The sequence below is a fragment of the Perca flavescens genome, chromosome 9, assembly GCF_004354835.1.
Source record: "Perca flavescens isolate YP-PL-M2 chromosome 9, PFLA_1.0, whole genome shotgun sequence".
In the NCBI taxonomy this organism is placed as follows: domain Eukaryota; kingdom Metazoa; phylum Chordata; class Actinopteri; order Perciformes; family Percidae; genus Perca; species Perca flavescens.
Genome location: NC_041339.1, coordinates 5,040,791 through 5,060,706, shown reverse-complemented (window position 1 = coordinate 5,060,706; position 19,916 = coordinate 5,040,791). Strand labels below are relative to the sequence as shown.

The following is a 19,916-nucleotide window of genomic DNA, read 5'->3' as shown; positions in this document are numbered from 1 at the left end:
AATGAGTTTCTTCCTGGTTAAATAAAGGTTAAATAAAAATAAAAAATAAAAATATTCAGGCTGTGAAAAAAAAAAAAAAAAAAAAAAAGTATCATTGTTTTGCTTGATTTGCTAAATTCTATGGCAAAGGAACTCTTGATGACTTTTGTAGGGCTATATGTCAACAAAAATGTGACAAAAAGCGTACAAAAATGTCGGAAAAAGCGACAAATTTACAAAAAGGTGCCAAATGTCTGAGAAAGCCATAAAAAAGGCGGAACAAAGACAACAAAAATGAGGAAGAAAGCTACCAAAATATATATATAAAAAAGTGGTTACTGCGAACCTATAATACAACTCACTCCACTCCAATTCTCAGCATCAACTTTATTATCAATCAACCAATCAAGAAAAGAGTCTTTGTCATTGGTCACGCATGCAGGCATCAGCATGTATTATGATTGTCCAAAATGACTCAACACATCCATGGACTGCAGACAGATCCACTTCAGAGGGAAGGCGCTGCCATCACGTCCCTACTTCACACGCAGCTGTGGATTATTGCAGACTTGTGTAACATGAACAATCATGTTGATGCATTTAACCCTTGTGCTGTCTTCCTGTCAACCTCATTTTTTATGCCTTTTTTCACATTTTGTTTTTGCTTTTTCCAATGTTTTAAATTGTAAAATTTTTCTTCTACACATTTTCAGCGCTTATTTCTACATCCCATATTTTCTGATATAAAACAAAAATTGAAAACGGGTCAATTTGACCCGAAATCAACACAAAGGTTAAATGCCCCACATTGATAAAAAAAAAAGGTCATGTGGGTATGCGGCTGCGCAGGTACTCCAACACGGCATCTGTCCCTCTGGCCACGATGGCGGCTCGGGGGGCGCGGAAAGGATTCCCCTCCAGACTCAGACTCCTGAGGACAACACACACATCTTACAGTTGTTGATTAAATCTATTATAATTAGCGTGTATGTGTGTGTGTGTGTGTGCATGCGTGTACCTGAGGCTGGTGCACAGGCCCAGCTCCGGAGCGATGCTCAGCAGGTCGTTGTTGGACAGGTCCAGCGTCGACAGACGAACCAGCTTCATCAGACGCTGAGGGTCCACCTTGTCCACCTGGTTGTTACCGAGCAACACCGTCTCCAAGGAAACCACGTGGTAGAGGACTTCAGGGAAGGACTTGAACCTGTGATTGGTACACACAGACAGTCGAGCTGGTTCTGCTCCTCCGGGCCTTCGCGGCGGACGCAGTAACGTCTGTGAGGCCTCATTCACATAAAAAACGCACTCAAAACGCAGCGGGCTGGGCGCCTGGATAGCTCAGTTGGTAGATATATAGAAGTTTACTCCTCGGCGCAGTGGCCCGGGTGCGACTCCGACCTGCGGTCCTTTGCTGCATGTCATCCCCCCATCTCTCTCCTTTAATGTCTTCAGCTGTCCTGTCGATAAAGGCCTAAAAATGTCGTCACGCTGCGGTGGCCAGTCATGTGCGCTTGGATCAGACTTTGTCGGTGTGTTTGGAGGCGGTGTGAGAGTCCCGTACAGGAAAACAGGAAACATCACTGCCTCTATCGTTGCCACAGGAAAGTTTTAAAATGCCAAACACAAGCTCTGAACTGCCCGGGAGTTTGTGGAACAGCTGACTGTTTCCAGCAACAACAAAGCACTCCCTATGGTCTCTTCTCTCTCTCTCTCTCTCTCTCCCTCTTTCTCGCTCTCTCTCTCCTGTGAAATGAAGCTGCCTTCAAGTGCTTTCGGAAACGTCGAGATCTATAAACGATCTGAATCATTTAGAATCTAAATAACACAAGACGTCACACAAATGGGCCATTTGTTACGTGACGTTCCCAATGCTGCACAAGAATCGTCAGATCTCCCCCCCATGACTCACCTGTTGTAACTGAGGATGATGGAGGACAGTTTAGTTAAGTTCTTCATGTCAGACGGTAGATCGCTCAGCTGGTTGTTCCTGAAACACATCGATGCCTTAGTACTATTAAAGGTCCCATGACATGGTGCTCTTTGGATGCTTTTATAGAGACCTTAGTGGTCCCCTAATACTGTATCTGAAGTCTCTTTTATATAGACCTTAGTGGTCCCCTAATACTGTATCTGAAGTCTCTTTTATATAGACCTTAGTGGTCCCCTAATACTGTATCTGAAGTCTCTTTTATATAGACCTTAGTGGTCCCCTAATACTGTATCTGAAGTCTCTTTTATATAGACCTTAGTGGTCCCCTAATACTGTATCTGAAGTCTCTTTTATATAGACCTTAGTGGTCCCCTAATACTGTATCTGAAGTCTCTTTTATATAGACCTTAGTGGTCCCCTAATACTGTATCTGAAGTCTCTTTTATATAGACCTTAGTGGTCCCCTAATACTGTATCTGAAGTCTCTTTTATATAGGCCTTAGTGGTCCCCTAATACTGTATCTGAAGTCTCTTTTATATAGGCCTTAGTGGTCCCCTAATACTGTATCTGAAGTCTCTTTTATATAGACCTTAGTGGTCCCCTAATACTGTATCTGAAGTCTCTTTTATATAGGCCTTAGTGGTCCCCTAATACTGTATCTGAAGTCTCTTTCCCGAAATTCAGCCTTGGTGCAGAATTACAGCCACTAGAGCCAGTCCCACAATGAGCTTTCCTTAGTATGTGACATTTCTGTGTCGGTAGCTATTGAGGAGGGGGGGGGCAAGGTGGAGGGTGGGGGTGTGGCATTGACCAACTACCACTTTGCTTGTTTGAAAGCCATGATGTCTCTCACACATGCTGTGTGTGAAGCATTCAGACAGCAGCAGCAGACATGAATAAAAGACTGGGGGGGGGCACTGTGCTGTCTCTGTGGGTTTCAGACTGTTGGACCCAACGAGACATTTGAAGACGTCACCGTCAACAGTCATCTGCGGTGCTCCAAGTCAACACTGTGTGTGTGTGTGTGTGTGTGTGTGTGTGTGTGTGTGTGTGTGTGTGTGTGTGTGTACCTGAGGTCGATGTGGACCAGCTGCAGGAACTTGCAGAGGTCAGAACAGCAGCTCAGTTTGTTGAAAGCCAAGTTGATATCTGACAGAGAGGACAAGAACTCCTGCAGTCTGCGCGCGCACACACACACACACACACACACACACACACACACACACACACACACACACACACACACACACACACACACAGTAAGGCATCTGGCCATATTACATTCTGTGATCTCTGTCACACAGTGATGCTGTGAGTGTGTGTGTACCTGGGAGGGGTGCAGGTGAGCTGGTTCTTGCTGAAGTTAACAGTGGTGACAGTTAGACCTGCTGCAGCGTCAAACAGCTCATCTGGAACATGAGCCACCTGCTTCTCACTGCAAACACACACACACACACACACACACACACACACACACACACACACACACACACACACACACACACACACACACACACACACACACACACACACACACACACACACACACACACACACACACACACACTGGTCACTGATAGGCTTCTAATAAGCTAATATCAGAGAATAATATCGGACATATTGGCTCCAGTCACGTCTTTATCATTGTGGGAAACGACCCTTGAGATGAAGCCTATCTGCCGCTGATTAAAAGGCGATGACCCCATTAGTTTGTGTGTATCGCCATGCCCCCGACCAAGGTTACTGCGTGATGCGTGCATCACTGACCTGTACTCCAACAACTTGAGCGTTTTAATGCTGTGCACGTTGACTCTGGCCTGGCTGGGTAACGTCATGGCCGTCGGCCCTTCGTCTGTTCTCTCAGGATCCTCTGAAACACAGACACACACACACGCACACGAACACACACAGACACACACAGAAAATAACGTCAACATGGAAACTTCAGGGTTTGCTGGTTTAGGTGCACAATGCATTTCCAAAATCCAACAGAATCTCTGTATTCTAACACTGTTTTCTATCTCTAATTCACGTAATTCAGCAGCAAGATTTCATTCATTGAAGAGATATGATTTGGTGGAACCCTGAGTCGGGTCACATGACGTCACAGTCAAAGGTCATCATCATTTCTGTTCATTGTGACTCTCACAAAGATTACATATTATGTAATATTTAATATTCACCGCGTCATAGCTGCTTCTTTTCCTATGATTGTGTATGGGGTGTATTTTGGTGACTTTTGCTGAAACAATTACAAACAAGACGATGGAAACGGGTCCGACGCGTCCCAAAAAAGTGAACTGTACCTTTAATTCTTCCTCTTAAATATGTCAGCAGCTCATTGGTTCCTTTCTGTGATGAGGACACCAGAAGAGGAGGAGTTAGAATATGAATGCGAGTGTTTGTTCTTGTGAACAGCTGATTCTCACACACACACACACACACACACACACACACACACACACACACACACACACACACACACACACACACACACACACTTTCTGTCTTACTGAAGATATCTCACTACAGAGCACTGAACGTTATCTGACTGACGTTGATTCATGGCTAGCAAAGCGTGAGCAGCTGAATGTCCACAGGCGTCTCTGGCGAAATGTGTTTTTACATGGAGGTTACCGTGACACTAACCTGACTCGGCCAGATGGATTGCTTTGCATTTGCTCGGCATATCCATCTGGGAACTTTCCGTTGGAGAAGGGGCGGAATACTGGTTATTTGATTGGATGAACCATCTGTCTATCACCTATGTTGGTGATAGACGGGCCAAATCAACCAATCAGATCCACGAAGCGTATGAAAATACAACCACAAGCCCGCCCCTCCTGCTGCAGGCAAAGCATAGCTCGTAAGCTCAGCATGCAAGCAACATGTCGGTAAAGGAGATTTGCCGTTTGTGTAACGAGAATTTAGGAATAAAAGTCACCATTTCAGGTTCCCGGACCATATTCCAAAAGAAGGATCCAAGAGACAAAAAGCATTAGCGAGCGGCTAACAGAATTAGGGCTACCGCTGGCTGATAATACTGGTTAGCTGATTGGATAAACCATCGGTTTATCACCACCTAACCCACCTCAAAACCAACGCTGATTGGCCCGGTCGTTTGGCTAACGGCTGAACGGTGAAATTCATTCTCTGCATTTAAAGGGGAACTATGCAGTTTTTTTTTTATAGCTAAACTGAACAGCTTCGGAGTCATTGGAATGGTTATATGACTTTGTTTCGGGTTGAATGGTGGTCGTCTCGCTCGCCCCTAGCGCCTGTGAGCGGTAAAAACACCGTTGCAACTTTCGGAAGGCGAGCCGCCGGCCTCAGCGTCCCGAAGTATGGCGTGATATCAGGTCTCGCCATGAACCTTCTTGCTGTGAGGCCACAGGTGCTAACCACGTGTAGACACTTGTTAGTTAAGTGTTTGCATTATGCTGTGTGTGTGTGCCAGTGTGTCCCCCCACAGTGAGCAGGTCTCTCCTGATTCCTCTTAGGGGGTTTCCCTCCAGCAGCAGCACCTTCAGGTTGGGCAGCAGGCTGACGGACGCTGGCAGACTGACACACACACACACACACACACACACAGAGATACTCAGGGTGAAAAACTCAGGCGATGACAGCGTCTACATGGATCTGAAACCTGCACGGTGTTGTCATGTGTTGGACCTACGTGGTGATGTCATTGTTGGCGACGTCGAGGCGCGTGAGCGTGCTCAGTAGGCTGATCTGCTCGGGGAGGATCTTGATCTTGTTGTCTCGCAGTTCCAGCAGAGAGATGGCTGTGAGGCAGGCCAGCTGCTCCGCCTGCAGCTGCTCAATGTGGTTGTTCCCCACGTACAGCTCCTACACACACACACACACACACACACACACACACACACACACACACACACACACACGTTATTTACTTCAGTTGCTGTATAACTGAACTACATTGTATCTATTTTAATTTAAGTAAAGTTATGTCTGTCAGTTTTTGTTGTTTATTATATATATATATATATATATATATATATATATATATATATATATATATATATATATATATATATATACTTCTCCGTGAACCATCACCTTATCGTGGTGGAGAGGTTTGTGTGTCTCTGTGAACCTGAGGGCTGTGTTGTCTGGAGCTTTGTGCTCCTGGTAGGGTCTCCCAAGGCAAAGTGGTCTCAGGTGAGGGGCCAGACAAAGAATGGTTCAAAAACCCCAATGAAGAAGCAAGGTAGAGATGGAGTGACCCTGCCCGGAGGAAGCCCGGGGCCCCGCCTGGAGCCAGGCCCAGACGGGCGGGCTCGCCGGGCGAGCGCCTGGTGGCGGGTTTGCCACGGAGCCCGGCCGGGCACAGCCCGAACAAGCTACGTGGCTCCCATCTCTCCAGCCCATGGGCCCACCACCTGTGGGAGGAACCGTTGGGGTCGGGTGCGATGCCACATGGGTGGCAGTGAAGGTCAGGGGCCTCGGCGGACCAGACCCGGGCGGCAGACGCTGGCTCTGGGGACGTGGAACGTCACCTCTCTGTGGGGAAGGAGCCGGAACTGGTGCGGGAGGTGGAGCGCTACCGTTAGATCTGGTGGGGCTTACCTCTACGCACAGTCTCGGTTCTGGAACCATACTCCTGGATAGGGGTTGGACTCTTTTCTTCTCCGGAGTTGCCCAGGGTGTGAGGCGCCGGGGCGGGTGTGGGGATACTCACAAGCCCCGGCTGAGCGCCGCTGTGTTGGAGTTTACCCCGTGGACGAGAGGGTCGCCTCCCTACGCCTGCGGGTTGTGGGGGAAAACTCTGACTGTTGTTTGTGCATATGCACCAAACAGGAGTTCGGAGTATTCGGCCTTCTTGGAGACCTTGACTGGAGTCCTGCATGGGGCTCCAGTGGGGGGACTCCATTGTTCTGCTGGGGGACTTCAACGCACACGTGGGCAATGATGGAGACACCTGGAGGCGTGATTGGGAGGAACGGCCTCCCTGATCTAAACCAGAGTGGTTGTTTGTTGTTGGACTTCTGTGCTAGTCATGGATTGTCTATAACGAACACCATGTTCGAACATAGGGATGCTCATAAGTGTACCTGGTACCAGAGCACCCTAGGCCGAAGGTCAATGATCGATTTCATAATCGTTTCATCTGATCTGAGGCCGTATGTTTTGGACACTCGGGTGAAGAGAGGGGCAGAGCTGTCAACCGATCACCATCTGGTGGTGAGTTGGGTCAGGGGTGGGGAAGACTCTGGACAGACCTGGTAAGCCCAAACGTGTAGTGCGGGTAAATTGGGAACGTCTGGAGGAGGCCCCTGTCCGACAGACTTTCAACTCACACCTCCGGGCGGAGCTTTTCGTGCATCCCTGTGGAGGCTGGGGGCATTGAACCCGAGTGGACAATGTTCAGAGTTTCCATTGCTGAAGCTGCGGCGAGGAGCTGTGGTCTTAGGATCTTAGGTGCCTCAAGGGGCGGTAACCCACGAACACCGTGGTGGACACCAGTGGTCAGGGAAGCCGTCCGACTGAAGAAGGAGTCCTTCCGGGATATGTTATCTCGGAGGACTCCGGAGGCGGTTGCAGGGTACCGAGGGGCCCGAAGGGCTGCAGCCTCTGCCGTGAAAAGAGGCAAAGCAGCGGGTGTGGGAGAAGTTTGGAGAAGACATGGAGAAGGACTTTCGGTCGGCACCAAAGTGTTTCTGGAAAACTGTTCGCCACCTCAGGAGGGGGAAGGGGAACCATCCAAGCTGTGTACAGTAAGGATGGGACACTGTTGACCTCCACTGAGGAGGTAATAGGGCGGTGGAAGGAGCACTTTGAGGAACTCCTGAATCCGACTAATACGCCCTCTATGTTAGAGGCAGAGCTGGAGGATAACGGGGATTGTCGCCGATTTCCCAGGCGGAAGTCACTGATGTAGTCAAACAACTACACAGTGGCAAAGCCCGGGGATTGATGAGATCCGTCCCAGAAATGCTCAAGGCTCTGGGTGTGGAGGGGCTGTCCTGGTTGACACGCCTCTTCAACATTGCGTGGAAGTCTGGGACGGTGCCAAAGGAGTGGCAGACTGGGGTGGTGGTTCCTCTTTTTAAAAAAGGGGACCAGAGGGTGTGTGCCAATTATAGGGGTATCACACTTCTCAGCCTCCCTGGTAAAGTCTACTCCAAGGTGCTGGAAAGGAGGGTTCGGCCGATAGTCGAACCTCGGGTTGAGGAGGAACAATGCGGATTCCGTCCCTGGTCGTGGAACAACGGACCAGCTCTTCACTCTCGCAAGGATCCTGGAGGGAGCCTGGGAGTATGCCCAACCGGGTCTACATGTGTTTTGTGGATTTGGAGAAGGCGTATGACCGGGTCCCCGGGAGATACTGTGGGAGGTGCTGCGGGAGTATGGGGTGAGGGGGTCTCTACCAGGGCCATCCAATCTCTGTATGACCAAAGTGAGAGCTGTGTCCGGGTTCTCGGTAGTAAGTCGGACTCGTTTCAGGTGAGGGTTGGCCTCCGCCAGGGCTGCGCTTTGTCACCAATCCTGTTTGTAATATTTATGGACAGGATATCGAGGCGTAGTCGGGGTGGGGAGGGGTTGCAGTTTGGTGGGCTGGGGATCTCATCGCTGCTCTTTGCAGATGATGTGGTCCTGATGGCATCATCGGCCTGCGACCTTCAGCACTCACTGGATCGGTTCGCAACCGAGTGTGAAGCGGTTGGGATGAGGATCAGCACCTCTAAATCGGAGGCCATGGTTCTCAGCAGGAAACCGATGGAATGCCTTCTCCAGGTAGGGAATGAGTCCTTACCCCAAGTGAAGGAGTTCAAGTACCTTGGGGTTTTGTTCGCGAGTGAGGGACAATGGAGCGGGAGATTGGTCGGAGAATCGGCGCAGCGGGTGCGGTATTGCATTCAATCTATCGCACCGCCAGTGGCGAAAAGAGAGCTGAGCCAGAAGGCAAAGCTCTCGATCTACCGGTCAGTTTTCGTTCCTACCCTCACCTATGGTCATGAAGGCTGGGTCATGACCGAAAGAACGAGATCCAGGGTACAAGCGGCGAAATGGGTTTCCTCAGGAGGGTGGCTGGCGTCTCCCTTAGAGATAGGGTGAGAAGCTCAGTCATCCGTGAGGAGCTCGGAGAGAGCCGCTGCTCCTTGCGCCGAAAGGAGCCAGTTGAGGTGGTTCGGGCATCTGGTAAGGATGCCCCCTGGGCGCCCCCCTAGGAGGTGTTCCAGGCACGCCCAGCTGGGAGGAGGCCTCGGGAAGACCCAGGACTAGGTGGAGGGATTATATCTCCAACCTGGCCTGGGAACGCCTCGGGATCCCCAGTCGGAGCTGGTTAATGTTGCTCGGGAAAGGGAAGTTTGGGGTCCCCTGCTGGAGCTGCTCCCCCCGCGACCCGACACCGGATAAGCGGACGAAGATGGATGGATGGATGGATGGATGGATATATATATATATATATATATATATATATATATATATATATAGTGCTGCTCATAAGTATTCATACCCATGCTAAAGTTGACTAAAAAGGAAATTGATCTTAATGCCTTAATTCAAAAAATGAGGAAAAAAATCCAACCTTTTAAGAACACCAATTTTTTTTGTGAATGAATAATGTATTGTAAATAAATAAATGTGGCATGGTTTTATTTCAGTTAGCCTAATAGCTGGTTTGATTTGCATTGATATGGATCTTATCTCGGTTAGCTATTAGGTATCCAGATATCCTGGATCCATGAAATAACTGGCCTTTAAAAATGCCTTCCTCTGTGGGAATTTAACATAGGTGTATGTATAATTATGGCCCCTGTATTGAAAGGAAGAACATTTATTTATTCACAATACATTATTCATTCACAAAAAAAATTGGTGTCCTTAAAAGGTTTGATTTTTCCTCATTTTTTAAAATTAAGGCATTAATTTCCAAAAGATGATTTTTTTTTATTCCTCTTTTTAGTCAACTTTAGAATGGGTATGAAAACTTTATATTATATATATATATATATATATATATATATATTTTTATATATTAGAGGTGGGCGATATATCATTTAGACGATATTGTTAGTTGGGACGATATGCAAAATTGGGATATCGAATATTTCATAATTTGTACAATCCGACCCCCCAAACATGAAAAGAGCTGAAGGAAGTTAAAGAGAAAACAAATAACGCACACTATAACCTTCTAAACAATTATATGTAGCGATTTTACAGTTTTTCTCAATTGTTTACACACAATTGCTGGTACTTGAGACACAATGAGCACAACATGTAACTCATGCACCAACCCCCTTAACCAATTCTGCTGAACTACAAGCACAATTCCTGCTTTACACTCAAATTGCAGTTCTAAAACACACTTTTTTCAAAACACTACACAAAATTTCTCTGCATTTGGCACAATTTTCATGCATACAATCTGTTGTTTTCACAAGAAACACACTGACATTCAAATATGAACACTCATCACATGGGCAAAACACCCATCACACAGTTTTACGATTAGCAATCAGAGCTTTAGCACAAAAGGGCAACAGGTGAGCTTTTCTGTTTTGGAGCAATGGATGCCAACATTGGAAACAGAGGCAGAGCCAGAGGAGTGAGAGTAAGATGAGGAGGACGGGGAGGACGAGGACAAGGAAGGGGAAGGCCAAGGACCGTAATCTCTGATGAGATCCGAGCCACTTTGGTTGATCATGTGGTCAACCATGGTCCAACAATGAGGGAAGCTGGGCAAAGAGTACAGCCAAATTTGAGCAGGTACACTGTAGCATCCATCATCCGGACTTTCCGAAATGAGAATAGGTAAGAAATACTCTCACTAGAAAATTGCAATACGACATATCAATACAGTACTCAGTGAGTACAGTAGTACAGTATTGCCTGTGGACTGTTCTGTAGGACTGTAAAAATAAAGTATGTTTCAAGTATTTGGGAAATGTATTCCTACTTTTTATTTACAGTATTTTACTATTTGTTTGGCAGAACTGAAAGATTACCAACACAAGGTGGTCGGGAACGTCTTCTGTCTCCTGAACAGGAAACTGAAATAATCAACATAGTCCTAGAAAATAACGCCATAACATTACGGCAAATACAAAGAAAAATACTAGAAAACAATGAGATGTTTCAAAAATATTGATAGGGTAAGCTTATCAAGACTGTGTCTTGCGTGGAAATAATCTGAGGATGAAGCAGGTCTACAGGGTGCCATTTGAACGCAATTCAGAAAGAGTCAAAGAATTGTGACATAACTATGTGCAAGTGAGTCCTATACAATCCCACAATTGATGCATACTCTCAACACTGTATAAATTATACATATTTCAGTATTGTAATCATAATGATTGTGCTCCACAATAGTGACCACTCATGTCTACTTCTGATATTGTTATGTGTGATTCAGAGAGTCCTCGAGCTAGAGGTGGCTGCAGTGGAGCACCAGTTCATCTTCACTGATGAGGTTGGATTCAATCTCACAAAAAGACGAAAGAGGGGAAGGAATATCATCGGCCAGCATGCCATTGTTGAAGTCCCTGGCCAGCGCGGAGGGAACATCCCAATGTGTGCAGCGATTACCCACCAAGGCATCATCCATCACCATGCTACCCTTGGCCCCTACAACACTGCCCATCTGATCACATTCCTGGACACCCTACACCACCCACTCATTCCACCAGATCAGGTAGATGGCCCAGAGCAGCTCAGGTAGATGGCCCAGAGCAGCTCAGGTAGATGGCCCAGAGCAGCTCAGGTAGATGGCCCAGAGCAGCTCAGGTAGATGGCCCAGAGCAGCTCAGGTAGATGGCCCAGAGCAGCTCAGGTAGATGGCCCAGAGCAGCTCAGGTGCGTTGTCATTTGGGACAACGTAAGTTTCCACAGGGCTGCTCTGGTTCATAACTGGTTCACTGCCCACCCACGCTTTTTAGTCCTTTATCTCACTGCATATTCTCCATTCCTCAATCTTATTGAGGAATTTTTTTCTGCCTGGAGATGGAAAGTTTATGACAGAAATCCACAAACGCGTAGGCGATATTTCCCCCACTGCTTGGCCAGGGAAAACATTGCTTGTGACGTGGATGAGGTGCTGTGGCCAGACCGAAACAGAAGAGAGGATGCAACATAGTTTTTTTTTTATTTTTTTATTACGGTATTATTTTATGTAACTGTATACAGTAAATTCTTCTGTTTTGTATGTAGACCACTGTATGTGAAACTTTGTGTTGGTTTGGAATGGGATGTACACGGTGTACATTGTTTTTGTGGGAAAAATAAAATATATTTGTTACCGTGTATTTGTGTTTTCTGAGTATAAGAACAATATTCTAAATTTTTTTACAACACACTTATGTACTGTCTGTAGGAAGTGTAACACTGAACCAAAAAAAAGGCCTAAGTCATTATGATGAATGGAGAAGTGTTTTCAGTGTTTTACATTGAGCACATCTGTGTTCATCTGGTTCTTATAAATGTCTATTCATATGATGCTTTGTGTGTGTCATTTGAAAACAAAATACCCTTTTGAGAAGAAATAACATTATTTTGAATGTAAAGTTTAATTTTGCAGGAGCATTGAGGACTTTTGCCCATTGTGTGTGTGTTCTTTGGAATTGTGTGTAGAGTTCTGAGAATATGAGGCATGCTTTCAGAAAATGTGTGTAAACAATCGAGAAAAACTGTAATACTGTAGGGGTTTGTTTGACTGTATTTTTTTGGAGAGTAAGCTGCTACTAGTTCTTACCTTGCGCGTTATGACGTTCACTCATGTCAACAAAGATGGCGGCACGCGATTGTGCAGCGGCTCTCCTGTCGGTGTATATTTATACAAGTACGTACAGCCACACTGAACTAATCAATACAGGACCACAATACAACACAGCCGTTACGAGAGCCTTCCAGGCGGCTCATAACATCCCGGAGGATATAGCCTGACCGAGCCCTCCAGGTTGTTGTCGGCACTAGCACGCCGAGCTAGCTCTCTACCGGCAGAATGAGAAAATAACTCCGGCACGACCAGAGGCGGAGGACTGCATTTTTGTGCACAATGAATGGAGTACCAACTGCAGGATCGTTGCCCAGCACGGCTCACCTGACCTGGAGCCCTGTCGGTAATATACTGACCATTTTATTTACTACGAAAACAGCACACTTCCGTCTACATAGCCCCCGATGCTAACGTTAGCAAAAGTACAAGGTACAAGGCATCCTTAAAGTCTGTTCCCCTACTGCTTTCTCCCAGCATGTAGATTGTGTTACTAGAGGGAAGAACACACTAGACCATGTATACTCTAACATCAAAAAAGCACACAGAACTGCACCTCTCCCTCACCTGGGCCAGTCAGGTCACATCCAACTCCTGATCCCAGCATGCATCCCGGTCAGAAGGACTATACAGCCAAGTAGAAGGACTATCAGAACCTAGTCTGACCCGGCCCTGTCCCAGCTCCAGGACTGCTTCCAATAAGGACATGGTTGTATGCAATATGTTACAGAACAGAGCCCTTTGTTTATTGTTATGATTTCATCTTGCTTGTACATTTTCCCAAGAGAACCACCGAAATAGCCTCCGAATAGGGCTTCTTTTAACTTCTAGAAGGATTTCAAAAATATCGTCTGAATATCGGAAAAAAATATTGAGATATTAATTTTTGTCAATATCTCCCACCCCTAATACAGTGGGGGAAATAAGTATTTGACCCCTTGCTGATTTTGCAGGTTTGCCCACTTACAAAGAATGCAAAAATCTACAATTTTAATCATATGTACATTCTAACAGTGAAAGACAGAATCCCAAAGAAAATTCCAGAAAATCACATCATATGAATTTATTAAAATTGATAACCATCTGATGAGGAAAAACAAGTATTTGACCCCCTGGACAAACAGCATGTTAATATTCTGTAGAAAAGCCAGCACAGATGTCAAACGGTTTTTATAGTTGGTGACAAGGTTTGTGCACATTTCGGCAGGGATGTTGGCCCACTCCTCCCTGCAGACAGCCTCCAAATCATTCAGGTTCCGAGGTTGTCGCCTGGCAACTCAATTTTAAGCTCCCTCCAAAGATTTTCAATCGGATTCAGGTCTGGAGACTGGCTAGGCCACTCCAGAACCTTGATGTGCTTCTTCTTCAGCCACTCTTTTGTTGCTTTGGCGGTGTGCTTAGGGTCGTTGTCGTGCTGAAACACCCATCCTCGACCCATCTTCAGCTCTCTCACTGAGGGAAGGAGATGTTGGTCCAGAATTCCACGATACATGGCCCCGTCCATCCTCCCCTCAATACGATGGAGTTGTCCCGTCCCCTTGGCTGAAAAGCACCCCCAAAGCATGATGTTGCCACCACCATGCTTGACGGTGGGGATGGTGTTCTTTGGGTTGTACTCGGTGTTCTTTGCCCTCCAAACACGACGAGTTGAGTTGAGGCCAAAAGTTCTATTTTTTGGTCTCATCTGACCACATCACCTTCTTCCAGGCCTCTTCTGAGTCGTCCAGGTGGTGAATGGCGAACTTCATGCGGGCCTGTACATGTTTCTTCTTGAGCAGGGGGACCTTGCGTGCGCTGCAGGATTTCAATCCATGACGGCGTAGTGTGTTACCAACCGTTTCTTTTGTAACTGTGGTCTCAGCTGCCTTCAGTTGATTCATCAGTTCCCCCCTTGTGGTTTTGGGATGATTCCTCACCGGTCGCATGATCAGGGACACCCCACGAGGCAAGATCTTGTGTGGAGGCCCAGACCGAGGGAGGTTGGCGGTGGTGTGGTGCTTCTTCCATTTCCTGATAACTGCACCGACAGTTGATCGTTTCTCTCCAAGTTGCTTTCCGATTCTCTTGTAGCCCATCCCAGCCTTGTGCAGATCAACAATCTTGTCCCTGATGTCAGTAGAAAGTTCTTTGGTCTTGCCCAGGGTGGTGATGTTGGATGCTGGTTGTTTGGGTGTTGACAGGTGTCTTTTATACAGGTAACGAGGTGAGGCAGGTGTATTTGATGTAGATAATTGGTTCGGATTGGGGCTGTGTCTTAAAGAAAGACTAACTGGCTTGTAGGAGCCAGAATACTTGCTGTTTGTCCAGGGGGTCAAATACTTGTTTTTCCTCATCAGGTGGTTATCAATTTTAATAAATTCATATGATGTGATTTTCTGGAATTTTCTTTGGGATTCTGTCTTTCACTGTTAGAATGTACATATGATTAAAAAAGTGGGCAAACCTGCAAAATCAGCAAGGGGTCAAATACTTATTTCCCCCACTGTGTGTATATATATATATATATATATATATATATATATATATATATATATATATATATATATATATATATATATATATATAGATAGTAATGTCTGATGTATAATAGACAGTGTTTTGACCAAAAGTGGTTAATTGGTCATGTTAATGATGATCAATAATCGTCACGGGTTTGTAAAATACAAACATATGACTCATAAATGAAACAAACATTTTTCATTAATTTATGAGATATTACCCATCTGCCTGCTCCTATGCATCAAACTGCTGTGGTTACCTTGAGGGCTGGTGCAAGGAGCTTTGGGAGGAGGCGGAGCTTGTTGTGTCCGAGGTAGAGCTGCTCCAGAGCGGACATCTCCGATAGGCCGGCCGGGACGTCAGTCAGCTGGTTCTTGCTGCAGTCCAGCAGCTTCACGTCTGTGGAAGCACAGCTCAGAGGTTCAGGGTTTCAGTGAGAAAGAAACTGGTTGTGCAGTTGTATTTTTCTGACGGAATAAAGAGAGTCTCACCGCAGAGCCGGGCCAGGCTGTCGGGCAGACTGCTGAGCTGGTTGTTGGACAGGTTGAGTTTCTGGAGACGGGTGAGGCAGCCCAGGCTGGACGGCAGGAGCTTCAGATGGTTGTTGGACAGGTCCTTCAGCCGATCATAACAGACAGGACACCTGGGTCAGCCAATGAAGGGCCACGGCCACAGAGGCTACAGTGTGTGAGTTAAGTTACCAGCTGGGTGAGGTTCAGCAGCTGGCCCAGCTCCTCCGGCAGGCTCTCCTGCAGGTTCTGCTGCAGGGTCAGGCTGCTCAGCTTCTTCAGGGAGCACAGCTCCACCGGCAGGGATCGCAGCTGGTTGTTACTGACGCAAGCACACACACACAAACACACACAAAATGTAGTTTAGTTTGTTACTTTATTTGACAGGGACAATGCACAGTGTTTCCTTTAGGATTTTTTTTAGCAGTGGGGGCAGGCCCGAACACCCTCCCCTTTTTCTGCAGAGTGACCGCGCTATTCTCCGACATGCACTCTAACAATGCAGCCCTATTTCTGATACCGTGGGGGGGGCACGGTCAAATCAAAATAGAGGAAACACTGATGCATCATAATACCACACACATAACGTTTTTGTGTATGTGTGTGTGTGTGTGTGTGTGTGTGTGTGCACCTGAGTCGCAGTTGCTGCAGCTCCTGCAGTTCTCCCAGAGCGCTGGGTAAATTGCTCAGCTTGTTGTCATGGAGCTGCAGAGCAAAATGTTCAAATGAATGCTACTGATTTCTCATAGAAAAACTACTTTCATCAATATTCTGCCAGTAATAAATCCATGCTCTGCTTCTTCAGTGAGTTAGCAGGCTCTATAGTGCTCTAAAGTGAACGAGTCGGGCTCGGACCACGTTTTACTCCAGCGACGCGGGAGCAGACATGCCAACAGCGGGAAGAGGAGAACGAAGCATTACCATGGCTACGACTTGGCGGAGCGGTTAGCGAGCCGGGCTTCTAACTGACAAGAGCTGCTGCGGTTACTTACATCCAGTGTAACGAGTGCAGGCAGCAGTCTGATGTCATCAGACAGGTGTGTGAGCTGATTGGATGAGAGCAGCAGCTTGGTGAGGTCAGTCTGTTCCCACCAGCGATCGGACGCTCCGAAGGACACGTTCTGCCGGGCGTCCTCTGGGGGGTCCACGTTCAAACGATACACTTCCTGAGGGACTGAGACACATTCATGTATCATCTTCACCTTTACTGCCACTCATATTCATCTCTTTCTATCAGGTGGAGTGAAAACAGGACCAGGAGACCCATGGGTGCAACCTGTTGGCACAGTCTGTCAGTTGTGGACAACAATGAGCAGAAAGCATGAGGAAGACATAGCAACCTGCAGATGTAAAAACTCCTGAGGCTCCTCTTTAACAGGAGGCATATTTATGAATTAATCTGTAAACACTGGCCTACTAATTTAAATTAATGTCTTGTTCTTTTTGTATTTCACTCCAAGCATTATATCCACATTTCACTACCATCTGGACCCTTTTTTATTATATAATCACCGGATGTTCTGTGCTGGGATAAAGCCTGACATCCTCCCCTTCCTGCAGATAGACCTACATCCACGTGATAGACCTACCTAGCTCCACCCAGGACGATTGTGATTGGTTTAAAGAAATACAAACATGCCAGAGGACCTGTAGCTGTGGGTCAGTGGGAGACTAGAGGACCTGTAGCTGTGGGCCAGTGGGAGACTAGAGGACATGTAGCTGTGGGCCAGTGTAAGACTAGAGGACCTGTAGCTGTGGGTCAGTGGGAGACTAGAGGACCTGTAACTGTGGGTCAGTGGGAGACTAGAGGACCTGTAGCGGTGGGTCAGTGGGAGACTAGAGGACCTGTAGCGGTGGGTCAGTGGGAAACTACAGGACCTGTAGCTGTGCATTAGTGAGACTAGAGGACCTGTAGCTGTGGGTCAGTGGAAGACTAGAGGACCTGGGTCAGTGTGAGACTAGAGGACATGTAGCTGTGGGTCAGTGGGAGACTAGAGGACCTGTAGCTGTGGGTCAGTGGGAGACTAGAAGACCTGTAGCTGTGGGTCAGTGAGAGACTAGAGGACCTGTAGCTGTGGGTCAGTGAGACTAGAGGACCTGTAGCTGTGGGCCAGTGTGAGACTAGAGGACCTGTAGCTGTGGGTCAGTGTGAGACTAGAGGACCTGTAACTGTGGGTCAGTGGGAGACTAGAGGACCTGTAGCTGTGCATCAGTGAGAGACTAGAGGACCTGTAGCTGTGGGTCAGTGGGAGACTAGAGGACCTGTAGTTGTGGGTCAGTGGGAGACTAAAGGACCTGTAGCTGTGGGTCAGTGGAAGACTAGAGGACCTGTAGCTGTAGGTCAGTGTTAGTCTAGAGGACCTGTAACTGTGGGTCAGTGAGAGACTAGAGGACCTGTAGCGGTGGGTCAGTGTGAGACTAGAGGACCTGGGTCAGTGTGAGACTAGAGGACCTGTAACTGTGGGTCAGTGGGAGACTAGAGGACCTGTAGCTGTGGGTCAGTGAGAGACTAGAGGACCTGTAGCTGTGGGCCAGTGGGAGACTAGAGGACCTGTAGCGGTGGGTCAGTGTGAGACTAAAGGACCTGTAACTGTGGGTCAGTGGAAGACTAGAGGACCTGGGTCAGTGGGAGACTAGAGAACCTGCAACTGTGGGTCAGTGGGAGACTAGAGGACCTGTAGCTGTGGGTCAGTGGGAGACTAGAGGACCTGTAGCTGTGGGTCAGTGAGAGACTAAAGGAACTGTAACTGTGGGTCACAGGGAGACTAGAGGACCTGTAGTGGTGGGTCAGTGGGAGACTAGAGGACCTGGGTCAGTGTGAGACTAGAGGACCTGTACCTGTAGGTCAGTGAAAGACTAGAGGACCTGTAGCTTTGGGTCAGTGGGAGACTAGAGGACCTGGGTCAGTGGGAGACTAGAGGACCTGTACCTGTGGGTCAGTGAGAGACTAGAGGACCTGTAGCTGTGGGTCAGTGAGACTAGAGGACCTGTAGCTGTGGGTCAGTGATAGACTAGAGGACCTGTAACTGTGGGTCAGTGGGAGACTAGAGGACCTGTAGCTGTGGGTCAGTGAGAGACTAGAGGACCTGTAGCTGTGGGTCAGTGAGAGACTAGAGGACCTGTAACTGTGGGTCAGTGGGAGACTAGAGGACCTGTAGCTGTGGGTCAGTGAGAGACTAGAGGACCTGTAACTGTGGGTCAGTGAGAGACTAGAGGACCTGTAACTGTGGGTCAGTGGGAGACTAGAGGACCTGTAGCTGTGAGTCAGTGGGAAACTAGAGGACCTGTAGCTGTGGGTCAGTGGGAGACTAGAGGACCTGTAACTGTGGGTCAGTGGGAGACTAGAGGACCTGTAACTGTGGGTCAGTGAGAGACTAGAGGACCTGTAACTGTGGGTCAGTGAGAGACTAGAGGACCTGTAGCTGTGGGTCAGTGGGAGACTAGAGGAACCGTGGAGCTGAAGCTAACGGTGAACCTTAACGGAACGTTAACGTACCTTCAGTGAGCCCCCGGTCAGACAGGTTGAGCTGGCCGCTCTTCCTGGCTGCCTTCAGCAGACCGGACGGGACGGCCTGCTCCTTCTTCTCCGCCCTGAAGCCCGCCAGAGAGTCCATCTGAGCCGCTCGTTTCAGCCGAGACATGTTGCTGCTGTACGGTTTACCTCCACGCCCGAACGGCTGGCTAGTCTGTCTTCTCTTTCCGCCCGCCAGCAGCAACAACAACAACGCTTCCGCCCAGAATCCTTCACAATAAAAGCGTTATCTCCACAATCCAAACAGACTTGCCACAAAACATCGCAAATCATACGTGGAAATACTCCTCACGGGCTTGTACTGTGATTTAAGAAAACCACGTAGACCCTGGTTTCAGTCACCCATCTGCCTTAAAGGTGACAATTAAAAATAAATTGAAATGCATGATTTTATTGTGAAGATAATGTGAACAAATTGGGAGCTCAGTAGAGGGAAAACTGAGTTTTTGTTTGGTTTTGATTCTTTCGTCTTGAGGAGCCTAGCTATATTTTGATCTTGTAGACTACTTTTTCTGTTTTAAATGTTAAACTTGTTTAAGAAACTAATAAAGTGCTTAAAAAAGTTAAGTTGGGTTCTGATATCCCGAACCGCTTTATTTAATATTATAGGCCTAGGCCTGCACATTGTTGTAGGACCAACATTAGATCTCTATGAACTCTGTGTGCACATCCCTCCTGTTGTAAATGTTAATATTTAACATTTGCTTGGTAGTATTTTTCACCAC

At 47.3% G+C, this 19,916-nt stretch overlaps 1 protein-coding gene across 2 annotated transcripts; it reads right to left on the bottom strand.

The window, feature by feature from the left end:
• Positions 1-738: 738 nt before the first annotated feature.
• On the bottom strand, positions 739-19,395 carry lrrc40 (leucine rich repeat containing 40). 2 transcript variants are annotated; one of them, XM_028588447.1, is made up of 15 exons: positions 19,156-19,395; positions 16,652-16,833; positions 16,291-16,364; positions 15,852-15,981; positions 15,642-15,765; positions 15,410-15,549; positions 5,587-5,759; positions 5,381-5,471; positions 4,217-4,262; positions 3,678-3,762; positions 3,238-3,345; positions 2,981-3,088; positions 1,889-1,966; positions 998-1,183; positions 739-910 (listed from the first exon to the last, which is right to left on the bottom strand). In XM_028588447.1, the coding sequence occupies exons 1-15, from the start codon at positions 19,298-19,300 to the stop codon at positions 805-807; spliced, it is 1,776 nt and encodes a 591-aa protein (XP_028444248.1). In that variant the 5' UTR covers positions 19,301-19,395; the 3' UTR covers positions 739-804. The 2 variants fall into 2 exon arrangements, with proteins under 2 accessions (XP_028444248.1, XP_028444247.1); XM_028588446.1 differs by having other exon boundaries at positions 3,678-3,780; positions 19,156-19,394.
• Between the last annotated feature and the right edge of the window lie 521 nt (positions 19,396-19,916).

Excerpts from the sequence above, each read along its gene's own strand:
- lrrc40 (XM_028588446.1), bottom strand. The coding sequence starts at position 19,300 with ATGTCTCGGCTGAAACGAGCGGCTCAGATGGACTCTCTGGCGGGCTTC. Across the intron at positions 16,834-19,155 it reads TGACCGGGGGCTCACTGAAG|TCCCTCAGGAAGTGTATCGT; the intron begins GTACGTTAACGT and ends AATGTGTCTCAG. Across the intron at positions 3,089-3,237 it reads CTCACCTGCACCCCTCCCAG|ACTGCAGGAGTTCTTGTCCT; the intron begins GTACACACACAC and ends GTGCGCGCGCAG.